The 24,689-nt window shown below is 41.0% G+C and overlaps 1 protein-coding gene across 5 annotated transcripts in view; it reads left to right on the forward strand.

Moving 5' to 3' along the window:
- Positions 1 to 24,689, forward strand: part of MEIS2 (Meis homeobox 2) — a 201,509-nt gene that overhangs the window by 1,361 nt on the left and 175,459 nt on the right. For 4 of the 5 annotated variants that reach the window (XM_057544120.1, XM_057544122.1, XM_057544121.1 and 1 more), the window contains exons 2-7: positions 201 to 433; positions 1,953 to 2,094; positions 2,811 to 2,861; positions 3,863 to 3,913; positions 4,684 to 4,833; positions 14,542 to 14,656. In XM_057544120.1, coding sequence (XP_057400103.1) covers positions 201 to 433; positions 1,953 to 2,094; positions 2,811 to 2,861; positions 3,863 to 3,913; positions 4,684 to 4,833; positions 14,542 to 14,656 — 742 coding nt within the window. Of the gene's footprint in view, positions 1 to 200; positions 434 to 1,952; positions 2,095 to 2,810; positions 2,862 to 3,862; positions 3,914 to 4,683; positions 4,834 to 14,541; positions 14,657 to 24,689 lie in introns of those variants that run through there. The other variant, XM_007180432.2, reaches the window with a different exon arrangement.

A 24,689-nucleotide genomic window follows, 5' to 3' on the forward strand; every position in this document is an offset into this window, starting at 1 on the left:
CTCCTGCCTCCCCCCCCCTCCCCGCCGCCCCCTCCTCCTCCTCTCTCTTCTTCCCTTGGCCTTCTCCCTCTCTCCCGCCTCTATTCCTTACCCACTTCTCTCCTCTCTCTCTTCTCCCTGCTTCTTTTCCTACCCTCCCTCGGCTCTCCTCGCTCTCTCTCACCTCCTGCGCCCCCCGCCCCTTTGCCGGGTTCTGACAGTACGATGAGCTGCCCCATTACGGCGGGATGGACGGAGTAGGGGTGCCTGCTTCCATGTACGGAGACCCTCACGCGCCGCGGCCGATCCCACCGGTTCACCACCTGAACCACGGGCCGCCGCTCCACGCCACGCAGCACTACGGCGCGCACGCCCCGCACCCCAATGTCATGCCGGCCAGCATGGGATCCGCTGTCAACGACGCCTTGAAGCGGGACAAGGACGCGATCTATGGGTAAACCAACCTCCACCCCCTCCCGACCCAGCGTACTGTGTGAGTGCGAGTGCGAGTGTGTGTTTGTCTCTGTGGGGGGGGGGGGGGGGATGAGGGGGTGGACGACCAAGTGGGGAGTTATTTCTCCTTAGGGTAGGGGGGCGGAAACCGCTGGCCTTAGGAAAGGACAGGGAAGGGGGCCTGCTCTTCTGCCCCTTGCGTGTAAGTCCTGGGGAAGATTTGGCTTCCTCCACCGCCACGGCCCCGTCACTCCGGACCCCAGAGCCGGGAGTGACTGAGTCCTCAGAATGTGGCCAGGGCCTTCTCCCCAAGGACGGGATTCCTGGCCAAAGGACGCAGAGCTGGTCCTTCCAGGCCCCCTAACAGAGGCCCTGACGAAGGAGAAAGTTTCCTGCCGATGAGGAGCAACTTTTTTTTCCTTTTCTGTTTCCTACCGAGAGTCTGGGAGTCACTAAATGCAGTTGGAGCTGGGATCAGGGCTGCTTCTGTCGGCCAGGAAGTCCTAATCACCCTCTTCTTAATTCTCTGTAAATAAAGGGGGCAGACCTTGAAGTGCAGCGGGGTGGAAGGGGCTGCTGCTTGCACAGAGCAGCTCTTGGGGGGAGTAAGGGAGATGGCTGGAAATTATTTTAAATTCTGCGAGAACTCGGGGAGGGATGGGGGTGCACGGCCCCAACGTGTACCACTCGGGCCCTCCCAGCTGAGGGTAGGTGGGGAAGGCTGCGGGATGCCGAGGGGAGGGGACAGTGTCGGTAAACAGCAACTGCGCCTGAAGGCGGAGGCCGCAAGCATCCCGAGGTGTAGCTCAACCGCCCGGAGGAACACAAAGGACAGGCGCACACGCACACTTCCAAGTTTTAACACTCGATTTATTTATTTTCGCCAGCTGGAGAAATGTGGTCTTTGAAAGGAAGCTCTCGGCGTGTACCATTCCTATTATTTTGGTCCCCTCACCCGGGCTTTACTAGAAGTGGAGCAAACAAGTTTATAAGGCAAGGGGGTGGAGAGGTTAGATTGAGGAAAATATCACTTCGGGGGTGTGTGTAGGTGAGCCTTGGGCCTCCTCTGAAATGCCCATTAAAATGCGGAGTTAAAGCAATTTTGGATTTCACGGAGTGTTCCTCTCTTGGGAGGTCAGGGCTGGGTCTCAGGGTTTGGTTGGGCGGCCTCTGTCGTGTGGGGAGTGGGTCTGGATCAACACCGGGCTCCGGACTGCCTGAGCATCTTGGCTGTTTCATTACGTTGGAACCGAGGCTCTTTTTACTTGGCGGGCTAACTGGCCAGGGGCTTCTCCGACCAGATCTGAGGGAGTCCTGAGCAGAGGGAAAGGGCCAGGCCGTTTTTCCTTTCTGTTTCTGGCCCAGGCTCGGCTGGCTGAGGAAGGGTTGTAAAGTATGATGCGTGCCTGTGGTAGAAAGGAAGGAATCCGAACCCTCCAAACTTGTTGATTACAGTTCTTGCTCCTTCCCCTCTGCACCCCGTCTCCGTGTGTGTGTCTCTGCGTGGCGCTGCCCGTTAGGCACCCGTTGTTTCCTCTGTTAGCTCTGGTCTTTGAGAAGTGCGAGCTGGCGACCTGCACTCCCCGGGAACCCGGAGTGGCCGGCGGGGACGTCTGCTCCTCCGACTCCTTCAACGAGGACATCGCGGTCTTCGCCAAGCAGGTCCAACCTTCTTGACCCACTCACCCTCCTGCAGCCCCTCACTCCCCCTCCCCTTTCCTCAGAGCTTTACTTGAAAGAGAAGGAAGAGGCAGGGACACCCGATCTGTTCCTCCGGCCCAGTCCTCGCTCTACACCTCCTCCCCATCCTTGAGCCTGGAGGCAAATTGGAAGAAGAGATAAATATGGGTGTTTGTTTTTCCCCCCAGCCAGGAATACAGGGGCTCGACCCTCGAATTAAAGTTGACCTGCTCCTAATCTGGGGCTTGGCCTTTTCCCCCGCCTGCAGCTACTTGAACAAGAATTGGGGATTGGGGCTTTGAGGGCCCCGAGAGTGCCCGGGAGGGAAGGAAGCTGGGCGCCTTTCGGGGCTGTCGGCGCCGGCGCGGAGGTGAGGGAGGCTGCGAACCAGAGCCCCGCGGATGGCAGGATAAGGGGGTACTTGGACCCAGAGAACGGCCCTGAGTTCTCGGCTACAGCTCAGAGGTTCCAGGTACCCCTAAATGGGGCTAGAACTAGGAGGCCCTGATTCTTTTTCAACCGACCCCATTGACTGAAGGCACTAGTTTGTTTCATGTATTCTACCAAAGCCCCTCTCCTCGTCTCCGCCACTGCCCCTCCACCATCCCCGCTCACACACTACGGTTTAGTCGGTGACAGGGTTTTTCTTCTTTTAAATGGAGTGGTAATTCATGCTGACTTTTCCCTGCTTCCTATAGGTTCGCGCCGAAAAGCCACTTTTTTCCTCAAATCCAGAGCTGGACAATTTGGTAAGGCTCACTGTTTCTTGCCTTTCCCCAGCCTGGGCCCCTTTCCTTGCCCAGAAGCACCCGCTTTTCCCCGGAGCTCCGGGGAGTTCGAGCAGAGCCCTCTCTGGAAGCTCCAGAGCGACGGGGAGGAAGGGAAGAGCTTAGAGCCCCTGCCGGGGAGCTGGGAGTGAGGGGCGGGTTGGACGTCAGGGCGAGCAGAGCCCAGGGAGGCAGCGAGCGGGGACGCGGCGCCGAGAGCGAGAGCAGGGGATGCGCCCCAGGTCTCGGCCCCGGGAGTGAGGCGGCGAGAAGTGAGTGATTTCCTCTGTTTGCCGGGGCAGGCGGCCGAGCCCCGGGCAGCTAACCCGAAGGAAGTCACCGCCGGCGCGGCGGAGGGCGGGCCGCGGAGGTGGGCGGGGGGGGGGGGGGTGAGGGGCAGGCCAACGCAGGCCACTTTTAGGTGCGATTCTTTTGCTAATTTGCACGATTTCAATATTAAAAGTACTTAAATCCGCTTTCAAAGGCCCTGCCTCACCATTCTTTTTGAGTATTTCCTTCTTTAGTAAGGACGGATTTCGCAGGGTGTGCTGTTCTAAAAAGCTTTCTCTCTCCAAAGAAGCGACTTTTTTCTTCCTTCCTTCCTTTCTTTCTTCTTCTTCTTTTTTTTTTTTTATTTTTTTTATTTTGGCCTGAGGTCGAGAGAGGCGACGTTAAAGAGGACTGAGGCGGAGAAAGAAGGCCTATCCCTAGGAAAGCAGTGCTTGTAAATAGCTCAGGAAACGTGAGGGGTAAAGATATTAAATGCTTCGGCATAGGTTGAGTCAGATTCCTACCCCGTAGCCAACGAGGCAGAGATGATCAGTAATCACTTGGTTTTTCTGACGATTTCTTGATGTGTGGGCTTTGCCTGGCCACTTGCCTGTGTCTTCTCCCAGCCCCATTCCCTCACCATCCCCCACTAGAAACCTCCAAGTCACAGGCATCACAGAGCCTTAACTCCGCACTCTAAACTTTTCTTCCAGATGATACAAGCAATACAAGTACTAAGGTTTCATCTTTTGGAGTTAGAAAAGGTAAGCAGGAAATGACACTCCCCACTTTGATTTGGTCACTTCCCTCTCCTGGTTGAGTTAGGATGTTTTTAACAAACCTCCAGTCTGAGGGATTGAGTACCTGGAGAGATTCTGAGCAACTTGTTACCACGTACTGCCTTCACATTGCTCCTCAACCCAGGGGCTCAGAGGATGGGTGAATTAGGACAGCCCTGTCTTTTAAAGTAGCCGCCTCCCCCCTTTTCCCCAGGCATTCAGGATTATTTTGAAATGCAGCAAACCATTTGTGTTAGTGGACATTCAGCCTGCTTGCGTCTCTATTAGGCCCAGAGCGTGCATTAGGTGCTGGCAGAGGGAATCATCCTCGCTGGGCTGTCTTTACATTGCTCTGCAGCTCAATCACTTTCCCCTGGAAACATACAAAATTCCTAGCTTATTGAATCGCAAATGCTAATGCTGTTCCCAGTTCCAGCGTTCTAGCATTTTGATGTTATCATCAAATCGGATTTTCCCAGTCTGAACCCAGTTATTTCCAGTCCTGTTTCTCTCCCTTCATTGTAACTTGTTGCTCAGGGAAGTCTCTGGAGAATAATATCTGCTACAACAATTGCTCTATTGTTTCCTCGCCTTCAACTATTACACCCATTAATTAGAGTTAGTTTGGAAGACATAGCACTGTTGCTCTTTCCAAACCTTGCAACCTGATATTTTTTCCCTTTAAAAATGAAACAAAACCATGACCACAACAACAACAATACAAACTGAACCCTCCGCCTTGACCCTCCTTCTAGGTCCACGAACTGTGTGATAACTTCTGCCACCGGTACATTAGCTGTTTGAAGGGGAAAATGCCTATAGACCTCGTCATTGATGAAAGAGACGGCAGCTCCAAGTCAGATCACGAAGAACTTTCAGGCTCCTCCACAAATCTCGCTGACCATGTAAGTCTGTGAGCCTTTGGCATTCTTTTAAGACCACGGGGCAAAGCATTTGTGAAAAATTTGTTGTAACCTCTAGCTCCACTGACTGAGTTTTCTTTTTAAATAATCTGGTCTCTCTGGGGGTCTTTTTCGCCCTTTCTCACTACTTCTGCCATACCTTTCATCTCCATTTCCCCTTTCTTGGACCCCCTCCTTATTTATGTTGAGAACCAAAAGAAACCAGGGAGTCGATAGAGTGATTTGTGCTCTTAATGTGTAAAGTTTCCTGGATTTGGTGACTTGAGTGTTAGCAAGTCGTCTGTTTGATATGGTGACCACTGCCTTTTCTGCTTTCTCAACTCTGTAATCATTGCAGCAGGGAGAAAGAGGCAAGAAAGCTAGCTGGACAGGATGGGGGAAAGAGAGGACTGAAGGAAAAGAGAATTGGGGAGTGAGGGCTGATTTCTCAGTCTCTTGCAGAGATGACAATTCTGAGAATTACTGGCAATCTTGCATTGCATTCGAAATAAAAGGAGTGAACACATTATAGTTTTCTGATCTTTTGCCGTATAGAAACTTACTGTCAGTATATGGACTTATTGCCAAGTGCGTGAGGCATCTTCATAATAAAAGGCAGTAGCCTTGATGAAACAAATATTAACAATGTATTATAGAAAGCTGAAGGGAATTGTGATTGAGTAACCGTAGGTTAGTGGTTGAATTTTAACACAAGCAGTTGGTGAATGAGGACGGAGAGTAGAGTAAGGAGGGACTGTGTGTGTCAGGCCAGGAACGGAGATTTCTTTCTATTCTCTCTGTTTTTAATCCTATTTTGGAACCGATCTAGTGAGTCTGATGCAAAAAAAAAAAAAAAAAGCATATGTAGTGAGACTGAAAATTTGAAAAAGAAGCAAAGAGAAGAAAGATTGCAGCTGGTAGGAAAGGCAGGAGTGGCGAGGTTAAAGAGTGGGTGTGAACAGCAGTTTATTTATAGGAACCCAAGCCTGGGGGTGGGGGAGAGGGTGTCTATAGATTATAGTCGATTGAACTCACAACCTAAATGATATAGGCTATAGTTTACTAACTTGGTGCCTGAAATATTAATTTAACACTCCGTGGAGTTAAATGGGCATCGAGGCTTGAAGGCAGTTTGTATCACCACCGTCACCCCCCAACCCTGGGTGTTAAGAGGAAAGAGTTGAGATGCCTTGAGAATAAGTTTCTCCCCCGCCTTCTCCAAAGGTTTTGAAAATGTACAGTCACAGATTTTAATTATTAGCCTTTGTGCTGTATGGAACACCATACAGCCTAAGGACAAAAGTTAGAAAGAAAGAAAGGAAGAAAGGGGAAAAGAAAGAAAGGAAGGAAGAAATAAAGAAAGAAGAAAAGAAAACCTCAGTCCTGAAGTCCAGTTCTGAGACAGAATAAATACTGTGATGTTGAAAGCTCCCATGCTTACCTTTCCTCTTGTCTTTTCCCGTCATGACGGAGGAAACGTTGGGGAGCTCCTTTGTATATTGAGTGTGTTCTCTGAAATCAAACGGGTGCAGCAAGCAGCTATGGAAAGTTTATTTGCTGATATGCCGCTATATGATGTGTGGTTGTGGTCTGCAAGGCATGACACTCTGTTCAAAGTGTTGTTGTTGTCATTTACTGGTTTATTTTCATTGTTTCCTGTTTCTATATTCATATGCATTTTGCACTATTAGGGGGAATGGGAAGAAATCTAGTTACATGGTTTTATAGGATGAGAAGTTCACAGTTGTCTGCAGCCAAAAGCTTTTCTTGTGCCATTTCTAGGGGTCTTGACTACTTGGTTTTCTAAAACAGTTTCTTGGCAATTGTTTTTTCAAGTGGATGTATGGAACTAGAGCATGCTGATGTTTACATAGAAGAGATAATGTAAACTAGGCTGTTTATAGTATTGGCTGATAGACAATGCCAATTTATGGAACTATTGTAATATTAAATTACACTCAAGAAAGAAGTTGTACCTAGGAAGAGAGTGCTTTAATAATGTAACAATCATCATCTTTGAATAAAAGAATCAACTGAAACATTTGTTGCTTCTCTTTGAAGCCCCCAATCAAGTAAATATGACAACTGATTTATTTTGAACCCATGAGGTCTTGCCACCTCATTGGGCATCATAATTTAAAACCTTTTATTTCCTAGAGTCTGCACTATAACATTTTTACTTTAGCCCCCTGCTATTTGTTTTGAAAGGAAGCAATAATTTGTTCCACCAGCAAACCGAGTGGGAAATGGCGAAGTTTGCCATGGACTTGAATTTTATGCAGGAGGTGAGAGGAAACCTTGGAGAGTTTTTACCGTTTTTGATACTTCTGTACCATAGGTATATGGAATGTATTCATTCCCAAGCCTCCCCCTACAAAGTGAATCCTCTTACGCTTCAGCCTCTTCTGCAAGCTTGCCCTCCTCCTTCAACCCCCCAGCCACAAAAAAAGTGAAAAGACCTCAGACCCACTACCTGAAAAGTGGTAGAGTGGGACATTTTCAGCATGTTAAATGTATATCCAATTTGAATCTCCAGGTTTACTTTTTCATTTGCTTTGATATGCATATTTAATACATTGCCCCAGGCCGGATCTCATTTGGTGCACGCTAGTGCAGGGGTGATGATGAGCCACTTCAGAAGGACCAAGACAGCGTGTTGTTTTCTCTGTTTTATCTGTTGGCCCACTATTCTGATCTACTGGCTTCCTCGTGGTTTTATTTGCACATGAAATGCTGAGAGCATTTCAATTTATTGGCTATGAATAATGACAGCTAAAAAAGAAGTGTAGTTTAATTTGTTGTGTGCCAAGGTTTCTCTTCTGGAGGTGACAGTTTGTGACAGCTGTTTGACACCCCCAAAACACATACACCTCTATCCTTATTAAGTGGTATCAAGCTACTTTGTGTGAGTGTGTGTGTGTGTGTGTGTGTGTGTGGTTTAAGGAAGGAGCAGGCAGGGAGAGAGAGAGTGAAAGAGAGAAAAGAAAGAACAAGTGTGTGATTCTGCGTAGTGGAAAGCAGAGAGAGAAGCGTCAGGAGCAAAATATTAGGTATCAAAAGAGCTTTCGATTTTTTAATTAAAATTTTTAAAAATAGAAATATGTAAAAGTAATTGATATAAATATCTTGAAAGCAAGTATTTTTGGCTGACTTTTAAGAATGAGTTTTACATACTATTGCTTAGTAAATCAGGCTGTTGTCATGCTGATTTCACATTCCATAATTTTATATAAATAATCTGATGTAACATAGATGCATTAAAAAGAAGGCAGCGCTAATGTCTTACCTTCCATACGTTAAATGCAGTGAAGAGACTGAATTTGTTCATTTCTTATTGACACTTACATGATGGGCATACTGATAAAAGGAAGTTTGGAATTAAATAGAAAATAAAATTTGCAACATTGGCTACTATTTTGTCATGTTTAGTAGATTCATAGTAGCAAGTAGAATGCTTGCTAATATTTTTAATATTATAAAGTCTTTTATACTCTTACTATAACGTAAGAGTAATTTTTATAGGTAGGAAACAGCTATTACAGTATTCTTTGGGATATTAGGGAGAATAAATATGATGGTGAAAGGAAGTAGAACTCTATTTTCCAGCTGCAGTTCATGTTAAGTTTCCCAGACGTTCAAATTTATTATGTTTAAAATAAACATGTCAAGTAACCAATTCCTGAAAAAAAGTTTCAACTTGAAAACTGTTGTGGCATGATCATGCTTTCCCTAGTCTGTACTATTTCTGAATAATAGGCGATATCCACATTTTCTACTTTACGTAATTTTAGATCGGGTCTTTAGATCTAGTGCAGACAAATGATGTATTTTATTTGTCTGCACTGTAATATCTTTATACATATAAAGATAGTACATGTCTTTAGATCATGTTTAGATAAATGAACTATATTTGTTTTTGAAATACATTCTCTGACCTAAGCTCCATTCACCTGAAGTGCAGACAGTAATATTGTTATTCATAATTAATGTGCATAAGGAACTACATTTTATTTATTTATTTTTTGGATGAATTAAGTATAGGGAAGAAAATACAATTGTATCTACTAACAGTTAATGGCAGGTGCCTGAAAATTGAATGGCTCTGATAACCTGACTAATAAAAGAAAAATTATTTTAATTTCTACGTTGAAAGCTGTATTTTAAATGAAAATATTCTCTTGTTTTCTTTTGCATCTCTGAATATGTCAAATTTATTTGTCTGTACAGTTTTAAAAAATGGGTTAAGTCAAAGGGAAGAATCCCTAGAACCTTGCTTCTGACAAAATTCAGGCAAGTGTCTGAAAAATCAGCCGGGAGTGGGCAGCGAGGAGAGAGATAGGTTTAAGTGATTGGTCTATAGAATATCAAGGGGTAATATTGGGATTTGACTAACATTAATAATATGAATGATTTATTTTATCAGGTAGTTTCTTACGTTCTAGTGTAAGATCAGACCTCACGGTGTGTTATCCAAGGTCTCGGGGGACCTGTTCCGGGAAAGTTCTACCTCTGAGTTCCATCTACCAACTCAAGGAGACCTGGCTGGGGGCATGGGTTTCTGTTGCTGTTGTGTAGTTTCTGGTGGTTGATGGCCTTTCTGTCAATTTCCCATCGAGAATAATTTTGTTAGTGAAATCATGTAGGTTGTGCAGTTGGAGTCTGCTTTCAGAGAAACAGTGATGAGATGAAATTAAACAAAGGTGCAGTTGACAACCACAGACATTCACTATCAGATTAAAACGTTGATGCATTAAAAATTCATTTTCCCATTTTTTTCAGGCTAAACATCCTATACAGTATCCCAACACAATTCAAAATTATAGGAGGCATTTTATAACATGATAACACACCAACAGTAAATTTCTGTCTTCTCTAAAAGTTGCTCCATTAGATGGAGGAGGAATCATTTGCAAAGAGTACCTGCCACTTCCGTGAGAGTTGCCCACATATTAATTCCCAAAGCTTAATACAGGGTGGAAGCAGGGAGATGAGGGAAAGACCCCGGCTCTATTTACATTTTTAAAGAGTGAGTCCATGTTCTGAAAGCACACACAGTTCTCCTGAGTTCTTATGTCAACTTTAGAATACCAAAGTTGAAATTCCACCATTTTTTTCAAACTGTACAATTAACGTTTTTAACTTTTGTAGGCTTGACTACCTCATGATAGGAGTCTTTCTCTTCTTTTTAAAAATAAATTTTGCACAATGTTAATTAGGAGTTAAAACATCTTAAAGTCATAGGAAATCTGTAACTTACATGAATTATGTGTACTGTTACAAGCATATCTTGCCTTTATTGTGTGAACATCTAGAGTCAAACTAGTTTTGCATGCTCCGTTTGCTGATTAAAATATGTTTATATATGTTTATTCTTACTTTCTACCTACAAGTACATATTCTGAATTACTTTACAGTATTTAACAAGTTCGTAGGTTTTTTTTGGCTTGGTGTTATATATCGTGTTTTAGTTGTGTAGGTTCTAGAAAATCAAATGCTTTAAGTATTCTTTAATAATAGAAATAAGAAGTGGAAGTGACCTTAGGGATTATTTTGTCTGACTTCTTAATTTTAAAGAGAGAAAGGAAACAAGTCCCAGGAAAATGAAGTTCATCACCTGAGGTCACATGACAGTTGGAGGTGGCACCCTTGAGTCTTAATTCCAATTTAAGGCTCTTTCTCCTATACCACATCCACTGCATCACCTTTTCATCTGGGGTCTAAGACGAGTTTCAGATTATTTTAGGTAAACTTGTGTGTAGTGTAGCTTCTTTTTTTACTCCTAGAAGCTTAATACATTTTACTTTCCCATTCGGTTTTGTATTTATTTAGAAATGCTTACACATTTTACTTCATTGTCTTTTTGTAACGGAAGAACCATGAGCCGTGTGGAATCATTTCAACGGTCCCGCCAATTCAATGGGACTTGTTAAGTATTGTCCTATAGGCAGCCCCGCCCCCCCCCCACAGAAATGCCCTAATGGTGTAAAACGTTATAATTTCCACCATATCTGCAACCTCAACAAAAGAGGCGCGGATTTGCTTTCTATGCCCAGAGACGCCTATCCTCTCTATGCTCTTTCCTAGATTTAGCAAAATTCAATGATGGTGCTAAATCAATTTTTTTTAACTTTCAAGGGAGAAAACACTGGCAGAATTGTGTTTTCTAGGGAAAGCTGTGTGTAAATGAGAAACAGAGGAGAGCAGCGGAGTGATCTCCTGTGGCCCCGCTACTACAAGCTCTCCCCATCTTGTCTCCTGCTTTTATATTAATTACAACTTGCATTATCAGCTGTGAGTCTGTAACCCAGCAAATAGAAAATACTGCCCCTGGAGACCTAGCTTCTTGTATCTATTTTCCATCTCCTTCTATTGTGCTCCATTCAGTATTCACTGCTTTCCTCCTGCTAACACCGCTCTTTAACGCAATTACGTAAGAGCAAGAAGAGTACCATATTTGACTCCTAATTATTAAAGCCTCTGGGAATAGAAACATGTTTCCTTCTTGCCCTCGGATGTCTTCATGATACTTTTGGCTGAAGAACAGGACGTATATTGTGGAATGCGTCTACCTGACTACTCACCCACACACATGCACACAGAAAGCATTCCCCTTTATTTTTCTACGTACGTCATGTGTTTTGCATGCTTTCATATGCCACTTTGGTTTCAAGATTCACTAAACTTCTGCATATAATTTGGCAGAAAGCCAGGCAGTTATTCTTGAAAGATGTAAACTTGGAAACTATCTAGGGAGGGAAAAGAAGAAGAACGGAGTTGTGATACAAACAAATATTTCAGTCTGAGAACAAACCAGTGTTATGGGTAAAGGACTATATTGTATCTATCCATGTTGCTGCTAAAGTTTTTTTATGGAGGAGGTCGCAGTTTTTTATTGGCCAGATTATCAATATGTGTCTTTGATCAAGTCACCAGGGTGTAGCTGAGTACAGAAAACTGTGGGGTAACTCTTCAACCTTGAAACCTCAGAGGCATTCAGCTGTTTTTCCTACTTTCAAGTTAGATGAGTATCCTGGTACTAGCTTGTGTCAGTCTCTCAACCTAGAACATAAACCTTGAGACACTCTATGGAAATAAACATCTTGTGACACTTTTGTAGGACAGCATCTTTGAGGATGTGAGGGAGATGAGGCGGAAGAGACGGGGGCATGGTGGGTTAGATAGTGAACTTGAGCAAATTTCAGGACTGGGCTGAAAGCCCAAGACCCAACTCGTTTGGAGGAACCGGCTGCTCTAAAAGTAATATTTGGTTACGTGGCCTATTTTTCACCCCTTTGGCTTAGAGACCACCTCCTCCAGAAAACCAGGGAAGGAAATAAACTGAATTATAAACTAGTGAGGCCTGACTTTAAAACTCAGTACAGGTTTGACTGATGGGGACAGACCAGTGCTTTCCATTGCAGGAAGTCCTTCTGAGTGATCCCTTAAAATCATTCTAGCTCCCAAACAGAAAGACTCGCTGGACCTTCATTTGAACGATTATATAATAGCTACTAGATGACATTTGCCTTAAAACATAGTTGAGGTGTTAGTGGTTAATTATTGTAATTTTCATGAGGGGTAAGGAGCTTTTATAGCAGCCAGCTTAATAAAAAGCCTGCGGTGCATAAAATTTACATCACTTGCTGTGTACGCTGAAAAGTTTATCTTAGGTGACTGTGTTGCAGTAATTGCATTTTCTAAAAGAAGGCTCTAGCCAGTGTTGTTGCAGGACTAAACTCACACCATGCTATTCTTTGTTTCTTTCTTCCTTCCTTCCTTTCCTTCTTCCTTCCTTTCTTTCCTTCCTTCTTTCTTTCTTTCTTTTCTTCTAGCTCTTTATCTGATTACCATCGGCAAACAGCTGATGCGAAAAGGTTGCAAATCTTGAAGAGTCCCTGTATTCTGTTTGCTTTTAGCTTGAAACTATTGGAGGGGTTTCTAATTTAGACAAAAAGAGATGTCACAGGCACGACTTTGTCTTCGTACAGGCAGCAGAGAACCTTGGTTTTCATTTTATTCTGCTCGACTTTGTTCCCTAATCTACTTTCGAAAACGTATCTTTACTTTAGAGATCTATACCTCTGCCATATTCATAATCACAAAATTTCTGCTTAAGGTTTTCCCTCTGAATCAATGGCTTGCATGATAGCAGTGTCAGCAGCGTTATTTGATAGAGGTGTTATTAATCTCTAGAGCTTTGGGTCATTTCACCATCTATCAAAAATGCTAAATATTAATTTACAGTGGTTTGTAGCAGATCTGTAGAGGCAAACATGTTTTTTGTTGTTCTTCTTCTTCCGAATGAGACTCGCTCCCTATTTTGTCTCACCTTGGTTTCTTGATTTTATTTTGGTGAAGTTTTATGTTCTATTTGTACATTATAGGGTTGAGGTGGAGAAAAATGATAGATTGATTTTTTTCTGGATAAACTATATATAATGACAACACGGCAGGGTTGTTTTCAGATGGTCAAAATGTTGCCTACAGGCATGTGAGTCTGAGTCCTTAGTCACCAATTCTAGGAAGAAGAAATAGTGTACTTTGAGAGATTGATGGGGCTTTTTAGATTATTTTGCCCCCAAAGTATTGCCCTGCACCCCGGAAGAAATTTGCTTGCTAGTAGCTCTGTGTGCTTAGTTAAAGTCATTGCATACAGGTGACAAGTGTACAGCTCTGTCCTTAAGGCTGGTCTGTTTCATGTGCTGTTCCTACTCTCCATTTCTGCCAGAGGAAATTCCATCTCTTGCCTGCCTTCATGTGGTGCTGATAAAGTCCTTCCTGTACATTAGAATTCCTGTTTTCCTTTAAGCAACAGCAGGGTATTGGGAATGATCAGGAAAGGGGAGGAGGAACAGGAGAAGAATACACTCAGCAAAGTAGCGTGAGCTATAACTCTCGGCTTACCTTATGTGTCCTTTAAAACAAGCAGTTCTTCCAGGAAAAAGCACTGCTCTGTGACTTTAAACCTTCCATGCAGCTCAAAAGGAAGTCTTATCCATCTTATTAGATGGGTAACAGTTCATAGTTGTTTCATTTTCTGATTGTTGTTTGTGCAAATTAAAGCAGAAGGTATTGATGCAGTGATTAATATTATTGTCTCTGTTGGTTGTATAATAAGTTGACGATGATTTTGAGAGTTAGTTCAGGCTGTTTTAGGGCAGTGTATTTGATGTGAAGGGCTGTCCCATACATTCTACAGTCTGTGAATTTTTTTTTTTTTTTTTTTTTTTTTGGAAGTAGTCTGTGAATTTTTTAAGGGAGTCATAGAGTTTTGTAGATGTTAATGTTCTGAAGTATTTGGTATCCAAGAGCACTGGGACCTATTTCTTGGAAGAGCGTGCCCTAATTAAGATAGCAGGCTTTTAGATTTTTAAGGAGGTTTTTTTTTCCCCTAACTTTAAAAATTCACTTTATTGAGGTATAATTTGTATATAATAAAATGAATCTGTTTTAAGCATCTATTTTAGTTGGTTTTAGCAAATGTGTACACTGATGTAACCATCACTTCATCATGATTTTAGAGCATCTTTTCTTTCTTTTGGTACCTATTGCTGAAAAGACAACATACTGTAACATGGCATCTATATGTGCCTAATTCCCCAAATACTAATATGTACATATTTTTTGTCTCTCTCTGCACCTTTCCTCTTGATTCCTCATTTATGGCTGAAATGGTAACTGTGGAAAAATTCCTTGGCCTCCTGACATCAGAATCCTGCATCTTGGCGAGACCACGATGATGCAACTTCCACCCACTCAGCAGGCACCCCAGGGCCCTCCAGTGGGGGCCATGCATCCCAGAGTGGAGACAACAGCAGTGAGCAAGGTAAAAGGTCAAGCATTCTCCCTGTGCAAAGTGGGCATGACTAAAATAACTTCAGTATTTTATGATATTGGTACATCTGCCTCCCTGTAAACAGGAGAGTGGCAGGTTAGGGAGTGTAATCAGCTGCTATTCAGGGAGACAGTATTTCCTTTCCTTAACTTACATTACTTACAAGAAAAAAAAAAAAAAGGCCAAAGTGAGATGTCTAATCTTTAAGCAGGCATTACGATAACAATCGATTAGTTCTGCCAATTCTTTTACAAATTTGGTTATCTGCACTTTACTTCTGTGTGTAAGGAAATAGGATGACAGATCTACTTTGCTGCTATGATGCAGTAGTTTGAATTATACTATAAATGGGATATTTTATTCGTAACATCAACTATAAGGGTTTTCTATAATCAGGCAATGTTGCCTCTAAAGGACACATGATGCAAAAATCTGTTCTTATTAGCTCCAAAGTACTGTGTGAATTTTATATGGAATTGTATTTTGGGAAGGTGGATTTTGAAATTCTTAGATTATTTGTCCCCATTTCCATTCAGCTGACGTGGTGACTTTTGTCACAAATCCTAAAAATTAGAATAATCAGAAGGCAAGGGGAACGTCAACTACAGGTGACAAGGAAGCCTAGAGTAATTTAGAATAAATTTTACCATTTAAGACTCACCTGTCACACAGAGAACAATTATATGTTGGTAGGGATGACTCTTCTGTGGCTAAAATAATAATTTGAAAGAAGATGCATTATTGAATGTGGGCCAGGAAAGTGTATAGATTTTACTTTTTAATATTTTACATTAGATGGTGTCTGATCTCCTAGGTCTATTTCATCTCTATTATGACTGTGTTTATGGCCACAATATTTAAGCATTAGACAGTCTTCCAAGTGGAGGACAGTTTAACAGCTTGAGCTGTAGTCATACATGCCATTTAGAAAAGGGTGGTTGATGCAGGGCGAGTGCCTTTACTCCTCCAAGTTCCTGGCCATGGATTTTGGATTCCTAGTATTCTAGAAGAGTCTAGAAAAGTGTCCCTTCTAGGATGCCATTAACTTATGAATGGGTCCAACTTAGAATCTAGGTTTAAGCAAGTTGCAACTAACACAGAAATGAATACTATCAGATGGTAAATTGTGGAAGAACTTGTGAACTGTATCTGTTTAGGCTTTCTATACTGTTTTTATTAGACCACTTAGATTGTATGTAAGAAAACTAAACTATAAGGCATTTTGAAGATGAAATGTATATACATTCAGTAGATCTGCAACGCAGTGGCTTCCTTGTGTTTCCATGCCATGGAGAAGCACTTCTTGGTGTGGTTAAATCTGAAAAGCTTTCTAAGACTCCGCCCTTCCTCTCCACCCCAAATTACTGTGCCACAAAGGAGGGAATGTATTTATTAATAAAAGCAAATTACCCTAAACATGGTATGAGAGAGGCGGAAAGGAGAAGCAGGCTTAATGGTCTAATGAGGCTATCTTCCAAAGACTGTTGTGTGTGAGGCTCGCTTTGACCTTTCACTTTGCTCAGGAGCCTGACGCTTCATTTTTCACATTCTTGCAATTACGTTAACGCTTCAAGCATTTCTGACTCAAAGTCAGCTAGCAACACCAGGCATAACTCGACACTGTGAGTTTTTCTTCTCTCTGTAGATTCATTAACAGGTCACCAAGGTCCCAACTGAAATTTAAAACTGACTGGTTCAGTTGGCTTGGTTGAGTTATGGCCAGCAAGGTAGCAGGAGAGGACCAGAGAGAAGGGAAGGCAGAGAAGGACGACCCTGAGGTTTGGAGCACAGGACAGCTGCGGCCACGGCCAAGGCATAGAGTTTTATCATTTTTGGTTAGTTTTGCTGGCTTATTATTTTTGCTTTTGTTTTTGGTCTGGAAAGAGAAAAACTCTGAGTCCGATACATTGGGTAAAAACCATAACGCACAAACCTCTGTGTTGTGGGTAGCTGCACCCACTGATGCCACGTTGAAGGATTTGATCCCTGTAGGATTTTGTTCCTTTAATCATATCTCCGTGGGATTAAAGAATGGACATGGTAGCTTATGTGTTTGAGTACGAGGAAGTCAGTCGTTTTACTGTATTAAAGTGTGAGGGACAAAAAAAGTTATGATTCCTAGAAAATGGAGACTCTCTTGGCATGGAGAATTTCCTACCTGGCTGACCACATCAGTGACTCCAAAACACATGTTGAAGGGTATTCTATATATGTTTTCAAGGTATTTTGTCCCACCAAATTGTCCAGAGTAGCTTTCTGTGGGAAAGATTAATTATCTGCTTCAGGGCAAAGTCAACAGAGATATTGACTGAAATCACATATGCTTATCCTAGGTTAAATCTTAGGGTTGATGTATAATGGGAAACCTACAAAGGAAATTTATGTTCTTCGTATTAAACATATTAAAGTGTCTCATTGGAAACCAAGCATTTTAGTTTAGAAAAGAGTTTTCTTGCTTATTCAGAATTTATTAGCACAACAGGCATATGGAAAACTGTAAAATGATTCAGTTTCACAACAAATTATGATAAACAGAAAAAATAGGGATGAATTGTACTAAAGACAATGTTTTCATACACATTTTAAATTAAACTTTAATAGCCATATGCTGTAAAACAATATATGCATTTATGTTGCTTTATAATTTGGGGAATATTTCTACTAAAATGAGTCACACACATCTTTACTTTGGAACTTAAAAATATCTCATTATTTTATGACTTGATAGGGAAAGAGCTACAGTTACACAGGTGAAAGGTCATCTTTTCCTTCTCCGTGTTTGTGCAGCAAACCAAAAGGAGGGGGAAAAGTCAAATCTTAAAAATATTCTAAGGAACAAACTTGATAAAATGTGAAACCTGACCTTACTATCTTTTCCACACAGCACATGCCTAGCAGTAAACTACATAAATAGGAACCAGACTAATTCACTCTGATTTCTTTGGCTAAAAGCAGCTAAAGGAAGGGAGTTTATCTTGTTAGTCACATGAAAATGAAGAAAAAAATCTGGTTTTTCAGGGATAAAATTAGGGTGCAGACTGGGACTCTGGGGAAGTAACTGGCCCTCTTTGTGTCTGGCTTCCCATCAGTAAAATTGGGCTTGATAATAAGGCTTGGGGTCCCTAATTCTGTACCTGATGAGTCAAAAGCTGCTTTGTATTTCATTGTGGGTTTTGCCAGAGTAAAGACTAGGAAGCAGCCCCCTTGTTCACAGAGCACTTCGAGAGCCTTAGATGAAAGGCACAATATATGTACAAAGTATTATTATTATTGATGGGTTTGTGTAACTCCCATTAACGCTGATGGGAGTTACGCATGTGAATTGGCAAGAGAATAGACCTCTCAGTGTTTAGAGCACATGAAATTTACATTTTTTCCAGTGCTGTAATTGAGATGTTGACAAATTGGAGGATATTGATGAGCCTTTGTTTTAAGTATTTCGTGCCAAGTTTGTTTTATTTTTTCCGGGTTTGAACAATGGTGTGGGTTCAGCAGCAGTGAATAAAAAGGGTAGAGTAAAGATAACTTTGTATTTCAATATTTTGATGTTGCCAATATGAAATAAATTGTCTTAGGCAAATGGAATATGCTGTTTTAATCATTAGCTAGGCATGAAAGAAAAATTGATGTTGACATCTTTGCTGTAAAATTGTTGTAATGGGGCCTTCCTTACAATTCATTTTTGTAAAATTCATTTTGTACATTTTGCAGCAATTGAACAATCCCTGCACTGTGAATAGGCAGGATTCCCAGAAATACCGAGACAGTTGGCCCAGTAACTGCTGAGCTCACACTGCACACCACACGCACGTTAACCATGCTGTTGCCAGACCCAGTTTAACCTAAATCCATTAGCATTCAAGCATCTATACGTCTCTCATCTTTCAGGACACAGGGCTGTACAAGCCAGCATAGTTCCCCTCAACTCTGCCACCTACCAAACTTCTCTGTTGATGTCTCTTTCTATCATCCAGGCAACGAGACTAGAATTCCATAGCTAGATATTTATTTATTACGCAGCTCTTCAGAAACCATGGTGTTGAAATCTAAAAATACCCACTGTAGATTTAGTGTGTTTATAGGTGAGCAAGAGTCTAAGATAGGATTACACCGTTGAGTTATTATATAATGCATGAAATAGTATCTTCCCCACCAAAATATTCCAGTTCTATATTTAAAGGAGGGGGAAAAAAACCTCAAACCCAGTTATATGGGTCCTGAATATGTTCTACTGGGATTTCTTATTCAGTCTAGGAAAACTCTGTCAATGGAATGTTTTCATAGTGGCGGCAATCTCTTTAAAATAACCCTAAATACAATATGACAGATGCCATCTGGCATAATCTTTTGCTAGTTGCTTTTAACTTTTATTTTTCCTAGAACTAAGTTCATCCAAAACTGGTCACTTACTGCTATGATAAATACGGTGACATTTTTCTTCCTTCCTGTCCTCCTAATTGTATAAGAAGATTCACTGAGAATGTAATTGAGAATCAAACATTGCCACAGAAGAAGCTGTTGTATTATAGAATATTTATGTTGCATTTTCATTCTCTTTTGGCTCCCCAAATAAAGTAAAAAAGAATACTATCCTTTAATCATCAGCAAACATGCAAATAATTTCCGTTGATTTTCTTAGGACTTTTTGGAATAGCAACCGTTAGAAATAAAATTAAACTCTTCTAATAAATAAATGCTCTAGGAGCATGTAATGGTGCCCATAAATGCTTAAAGCTTTCTATAATTGCTGTTAATTTTGAGTAATTTCTTCCTATATGTATCAACTTACTTGAAAAACCCAGAGTTGGGATTTCTAGATTTTTTTTTTTTAACTTAGTAATGTAAAGGGATGTCTCCTGATGCCAGTTAAAGTTTAATTTAGAGTAGTAATTAAACTTGAATACTGCCTCATAAACAAAAGATAAACAATAAACCAGCCACGTTCCCTGCTGTTTCATAGCTTTCTTTCCCAGATGTTTTAGCCTGATAATTTTTACACAGTGAACTACCTAACATGGAGTTGTGGACAGAGGTTGAGAAAGAGTTTTCTTTTTTGTTTTTTTTGGTTTGGTAATCTTTTTTTCCCTCCAAAAGTCAAAATGCAGAGGATTTTCCACTATTTAGATTTTTAAAAATTCTGATAAATACTTAATGCAGATGTGCTTTAAAGATAACTCTAGTTCTTTTCCTTAGGTGTGGTCTCTTTTTTTCCTTTAAAAGGAATCTTGTCATGAATGTCTTTTACACTTAATAATGTAAAGAAGAACATATTTTTGCTTAAGTAAAATCTTGATAGCAAGTCAGAGAAAGGAAAGGTTGACAATGGAAAATTTCTTTCCCCCTTTTCCTCCACTTTTCATCCCTATTCATTCCCCCCCATGACCAGTGTTACTTTGTGTCTGTACTCTTCCTTGGGCTACAAGGGTTCTCTGTCCAGTTCTGGACCAGTCCGCTGTCAGCCATGATCTTTCTAATTGTCAGGTACTAGTCGGCCGTTCAATGCAGAAGCCATGTTATTTTCACTGGGTGGGGTAATTACTGAAAGCTGAGAATAGCTGCACTAAAGACAGAGGGATACTTTCATGATCCCATTAGCATAAGAGTGGGTAAATTATTCATGCCAAGTGAGGATTCTATGGGGAAAAGTATAGTTAATGCACATAGTTTTTAAATGTATCCCTTTCTGCTCTGAGACTAAATTCTTGTTGGAATCTGTTCTCAGACATTTACGGGAAAGCTCTGGTGGCGTGTTAGATGCAGTTCATCTCTTTCTGTTTGCAGCACTCTCAATAGAGACCATCTGGCAAAGATCCAAAAGGTGATTAAACAAAATGATCAGCTCTTGTTGCTGTGTTACATGTCCGATACTCCGGATTAAAAAACATGACCCACGACAGTCAAGCTAACGTCATGCCGCTTCCCCTTCCCCCTCCCCTTTCCGTGTAAGAATTCAGATGGTCCACAAATGTGTGTGCCATCTTTGTGTCCTTATGGCCCGTAATCATGAACAGGTTGTGCAAATGGCTCTTTCTGTAGCACTGTCTGTTCCAGCAGCATAGAAGCATTTCATATTAATTGGGTCAGTCTAATATTCGTATTGACATGGGGAAAAATTACCAAAATGTATTCTTATAGCAGACAATGAATATGTGTGCTTTCTGCCATGAGGGAAGTGAAATCTGACAACTGGCTTGTGCAACTGATTAATTTTTCTTGAAACTGGAGAAAATCAGAGCATGAGAAACTGTCATTCTCTGAAAACAGTGCACAACCCTTTGTAACTAAACAAAATGGATCGGGTGGGGGGCTTTCGGGGAGCTTGTGGAAACGAGCTCTGGTTTCAACGCCATCATCAGGGATGAATTTACAGTGCCATTCAGAGGCATCCTCCCTCCCCATAAACAAGCTGATAATCACAGGGAAGCTGACTTCCAATTAGCTTTTCCTTCCCTTACACGGATCAGGGTGTTTATACGTCCTCCTTAAGCTTTCATATGTCACTCCTGAGTTGGTACATCTCATGTCACATTCAAAAGTTTGGAAAGAAAATGTTTTATTATGAGGAAATCCTGCTGATAAGCAAGGTAATTTTCAACCAATCATTTCACGATTGAGTTAAGGTAAAAATGCCAAGAGCTGTGACTAGGGGACAGATGTATCTTATCTTTGGGGGTTTGCACCAAATGCCAAGTAGAAATATAAATTGAACAAACCAGGCATTGTGAGGAAGTGATTGATTGAAGAAATATTGAGATGAAATCTTGGAATGAACTCTATATGTATTTTTATAACAATGCAGTGAATTGCTTACATGTCACGTTTGCATAAACCTGAACTCTGATTTTATTAAGGGGCAGTTTCATGTAGGTTAGTTAAGGCATTCAGAACATGAGAACATTACTAGGTTAATCAGAGATTATGCCTGACCATTTAATATTGTGGAAATTGTGGATATTATAGGATGAATTTGAGTGCACATGTCCAGAAAAGATAAAGAATAAAGCAGAAAGAAAAAAAATTCTTTAGAACCACTTTAAAATATCCTCAGACCTGTCAGCTCCCCTTTCTAAGGGAGGGTAAGGCAGTGGGTTAGAAATACAGCCGGGCACAGTACTCAGGGAGGGGAAGTGAGCATCCCCTGGAGTCAGTGCAGTGTGGCAGATGAAAGGGACTTGCATAGCCTTGGGGGTCTTAAGGCTATTATAGGGCAACTCATGCTCTGTTATCATGCTGATTTTTCAATTGATTTTTGGCTGAACAGTACTTGTTGAAGCCCTCCAGAGCATCAAACACAGCCTTATGGTGCTATACGTTGTAATACACGTGTTCTATTTTTTTCCCTTCATTGTCTTGTCTTTACTTCGGAAGAATAGTCTATAATGACGCCATGTTATTTTTCTCCCTTTTCTCTGTCTTTCTTATTTCTACCCTCAGAAAGTTCCTTGAAATTCTTATTGTTTTAAATTTGGGAAGGGGGGTGGTGGGGTAGTGGGAGAATAACTTTTTCTTCATCTTCCTATTTGACATTTGCTTTTAATTTGGCCTTTAAAAATATTTTGATGTCACAGCAGACAATAATATAAACCATTTTTATCTACCAAATTTATCCCTCAGTAGTCGTGAGCTATTCACTCCCTTTCTAACGATCAGCAAGAAAACAACTATGGGATTTCACTGAAATCTGGTTTCTCGTTAAAATGAAAGTAAACCATTTTAATATCCCTTCTATACAGCAATAAGGTCCCTTGGCTTGCTGGAAAGCCAGGTCTTGAAAAGGGAAATAATGGAGCGAGATCTAAAGGAAGTGTGTCCCTCTCCTTCTGTCTAGGGAATTCTTACTGAGGAAAATCTAATTCTAGTGTCATCTCCTCCAGGAAGCCTTCCTGATTTGCCCGGGGCATAAGCCAGTGTTCTCTTCTCTGCACCCCAGTGGCAACTTCTACCTCTATTTTAGCATCTTTCACATTTTGTGTTGTAATTATTTGGTTCCTGGTCTGTCACCCTGGTTTTTCAAGGCAGAAATGATTACTTACTCAGCTGTCTAGCAATATTAGGTCCACTTCTGAATCAATAAGCAAAATCCACAGATTTCAGTTTTTTTAAGGTGGAAACAATTCGATCAAAACTTTGTGCTCATCAGCTCTATTTTGTAACATATTGATACATTTGAAAAAATCCTGTTACATCCTTAAGAGATAATAAAAATTATTTTCTTTTACTAAAATGTTATTGTATGCAATGCTGCCTTAAATAAGGCAATGGACTATCAGCTTAAACTTAGAATTATTTTGGTTATAGGTAGGGTCTTAAATTTTAGATTCTTATTTTAAATAGTATTTTTAAGACAATAGTTAAAATGGGATTTGTCTTATTTGTTCTTTAATGTTGTCTTAAATTATATACATATGGTCAGAATTTGGACATGGGATTTCTTTTCATAATGTTATCTACACAAAAGTAAGTGTATGGATATGTCTTGTAATGTAATGTAATGTAATGTAACAAGGGAAATTGCTTAATGCGGCAAATAGTTTCCCATGATGAACTCAGGGTCCACTTTGCTTGTACTTCTTGTTTAGGATGAGATTGACCTTGGGGGAAGCCACGGGTCTTCACATACAGGTAAAGAGTCTGGAAGTAATTCTTGAATTTTTAGGCTGCACATGCTTTTGTTGATTTCCTACATATGCCTTCCAGTTTTTTCATAGTTTGCTTTTGAGCAGGTTTAATTTACTTTGGGTGATGTAAGCAAGCCCTGTATTGAGCCCTTTTTCGTCCGCTTGAGGTTCTGTCTAGAATCTCGGACTGTGAGTCAAGAGGCCTGCGTGCCTTAGGGTCAGGGTTGCACTGAAAAGGGCACAGACTTAGGAGGCAGAGAGACATGGGTTCAAATCCCAGTTTTACTCAACGTCTGCTAGATTCAGTTTCTCCATCTGCAAAGTGGGGAAAAACTACTTACCCTCAAGGTTGTCCTGGAGATTATATTATATTACGTGAGACCTCATGTGTTAAACACATAACATTGCCTGGAACCAGTAACTGTTAGTTCCTTTATTCCCGTCCTCCTGTCCTATACCGACTCTAGCTCTGTGGCCTTGGATGAGTCTCTTCATCTCTTCAGACTTTTGCTCACCTATAAAATAGGACTGAATTAGATGATCTTTTACATTCAAGCGCCAGGAATCTAATGTTTCATTCATGGGTCTTATTTTTTCTTTGTGCATTTTATCTTTTAACATAGAGGAAGGCTGCAAGTATTTTGGTTTTTGCTTTTTTGTTTTAAATCAGAGGTGTAACATGAGCATTTTTATTTCCTTCATTTTACAGGATAGTTATAATATGTAGTGAGATAATGTTTTTCGTTTCTTGCTTTTGTTTACAAGGAAAGACTATTCTTCCTGGTTTGGTAAGAGAATAACTAGGTCTTAGAGTTGATTTTCTGAGGATGGCAGACTGTCACAATTCAGGTGTAGGACACTGAAGGTGGGGCATTAATATCAGAAGTGTGAGGTGTATTTTGTAAATACAGAGCAACTTCTCCATTATCCATTACCTAATCAATTAGAATCTCTCTCTGTTGGAATTTCTATATGTCACAAGTAGAATAATAAAGGATAATCATTACAGAGGCTGAGACCCTATCCTGAAATGAATTCCAAAAGTCTAAATAATTCTCAGGAGAATTATACAGTTAAGAATATTTTACTGTACTCTATTTTTAGACCAATAATTCATACCAGGTGAAGCTGTTACCCTTTTGTCAGTAGAAGTTTTGCTTAATCAAAACGCTCATTCCTTAACCCTCACCTCCAGCTAGAGATGTCACTGTGGCCTCAAAACCAAGCATTCATTTTTTTTTTAAGTTTGGAGATTTACAAAAGTAGGCTAGGAGTGTAAAATTTCATATTTCTTCTTCCAGCTAACATTTGTAACAAATGCCACCCGCTGAAATAAAACCTCCAAAATCTCTGTGTACTAAATGTGAATGATGTAGAAAAGTGGATAAATCATGGATTATTGAAAG

Source organism: Balaenoptera acutorostrata, chromosome 3, assembly GCF_949987535.1.
Source record: "Balaenoptera acutorostrata chromosome 3, mBalAcu1.1, whole genome shotgun sequence".
In the NCBI taxonomy this organism is placed as follows: Eukaryota; Metazoa; Chordata; class Mammalia; order Artiodactyla; family Balaenopteridae; genus Balaenoptera; species Balaenoptera acutorostrata.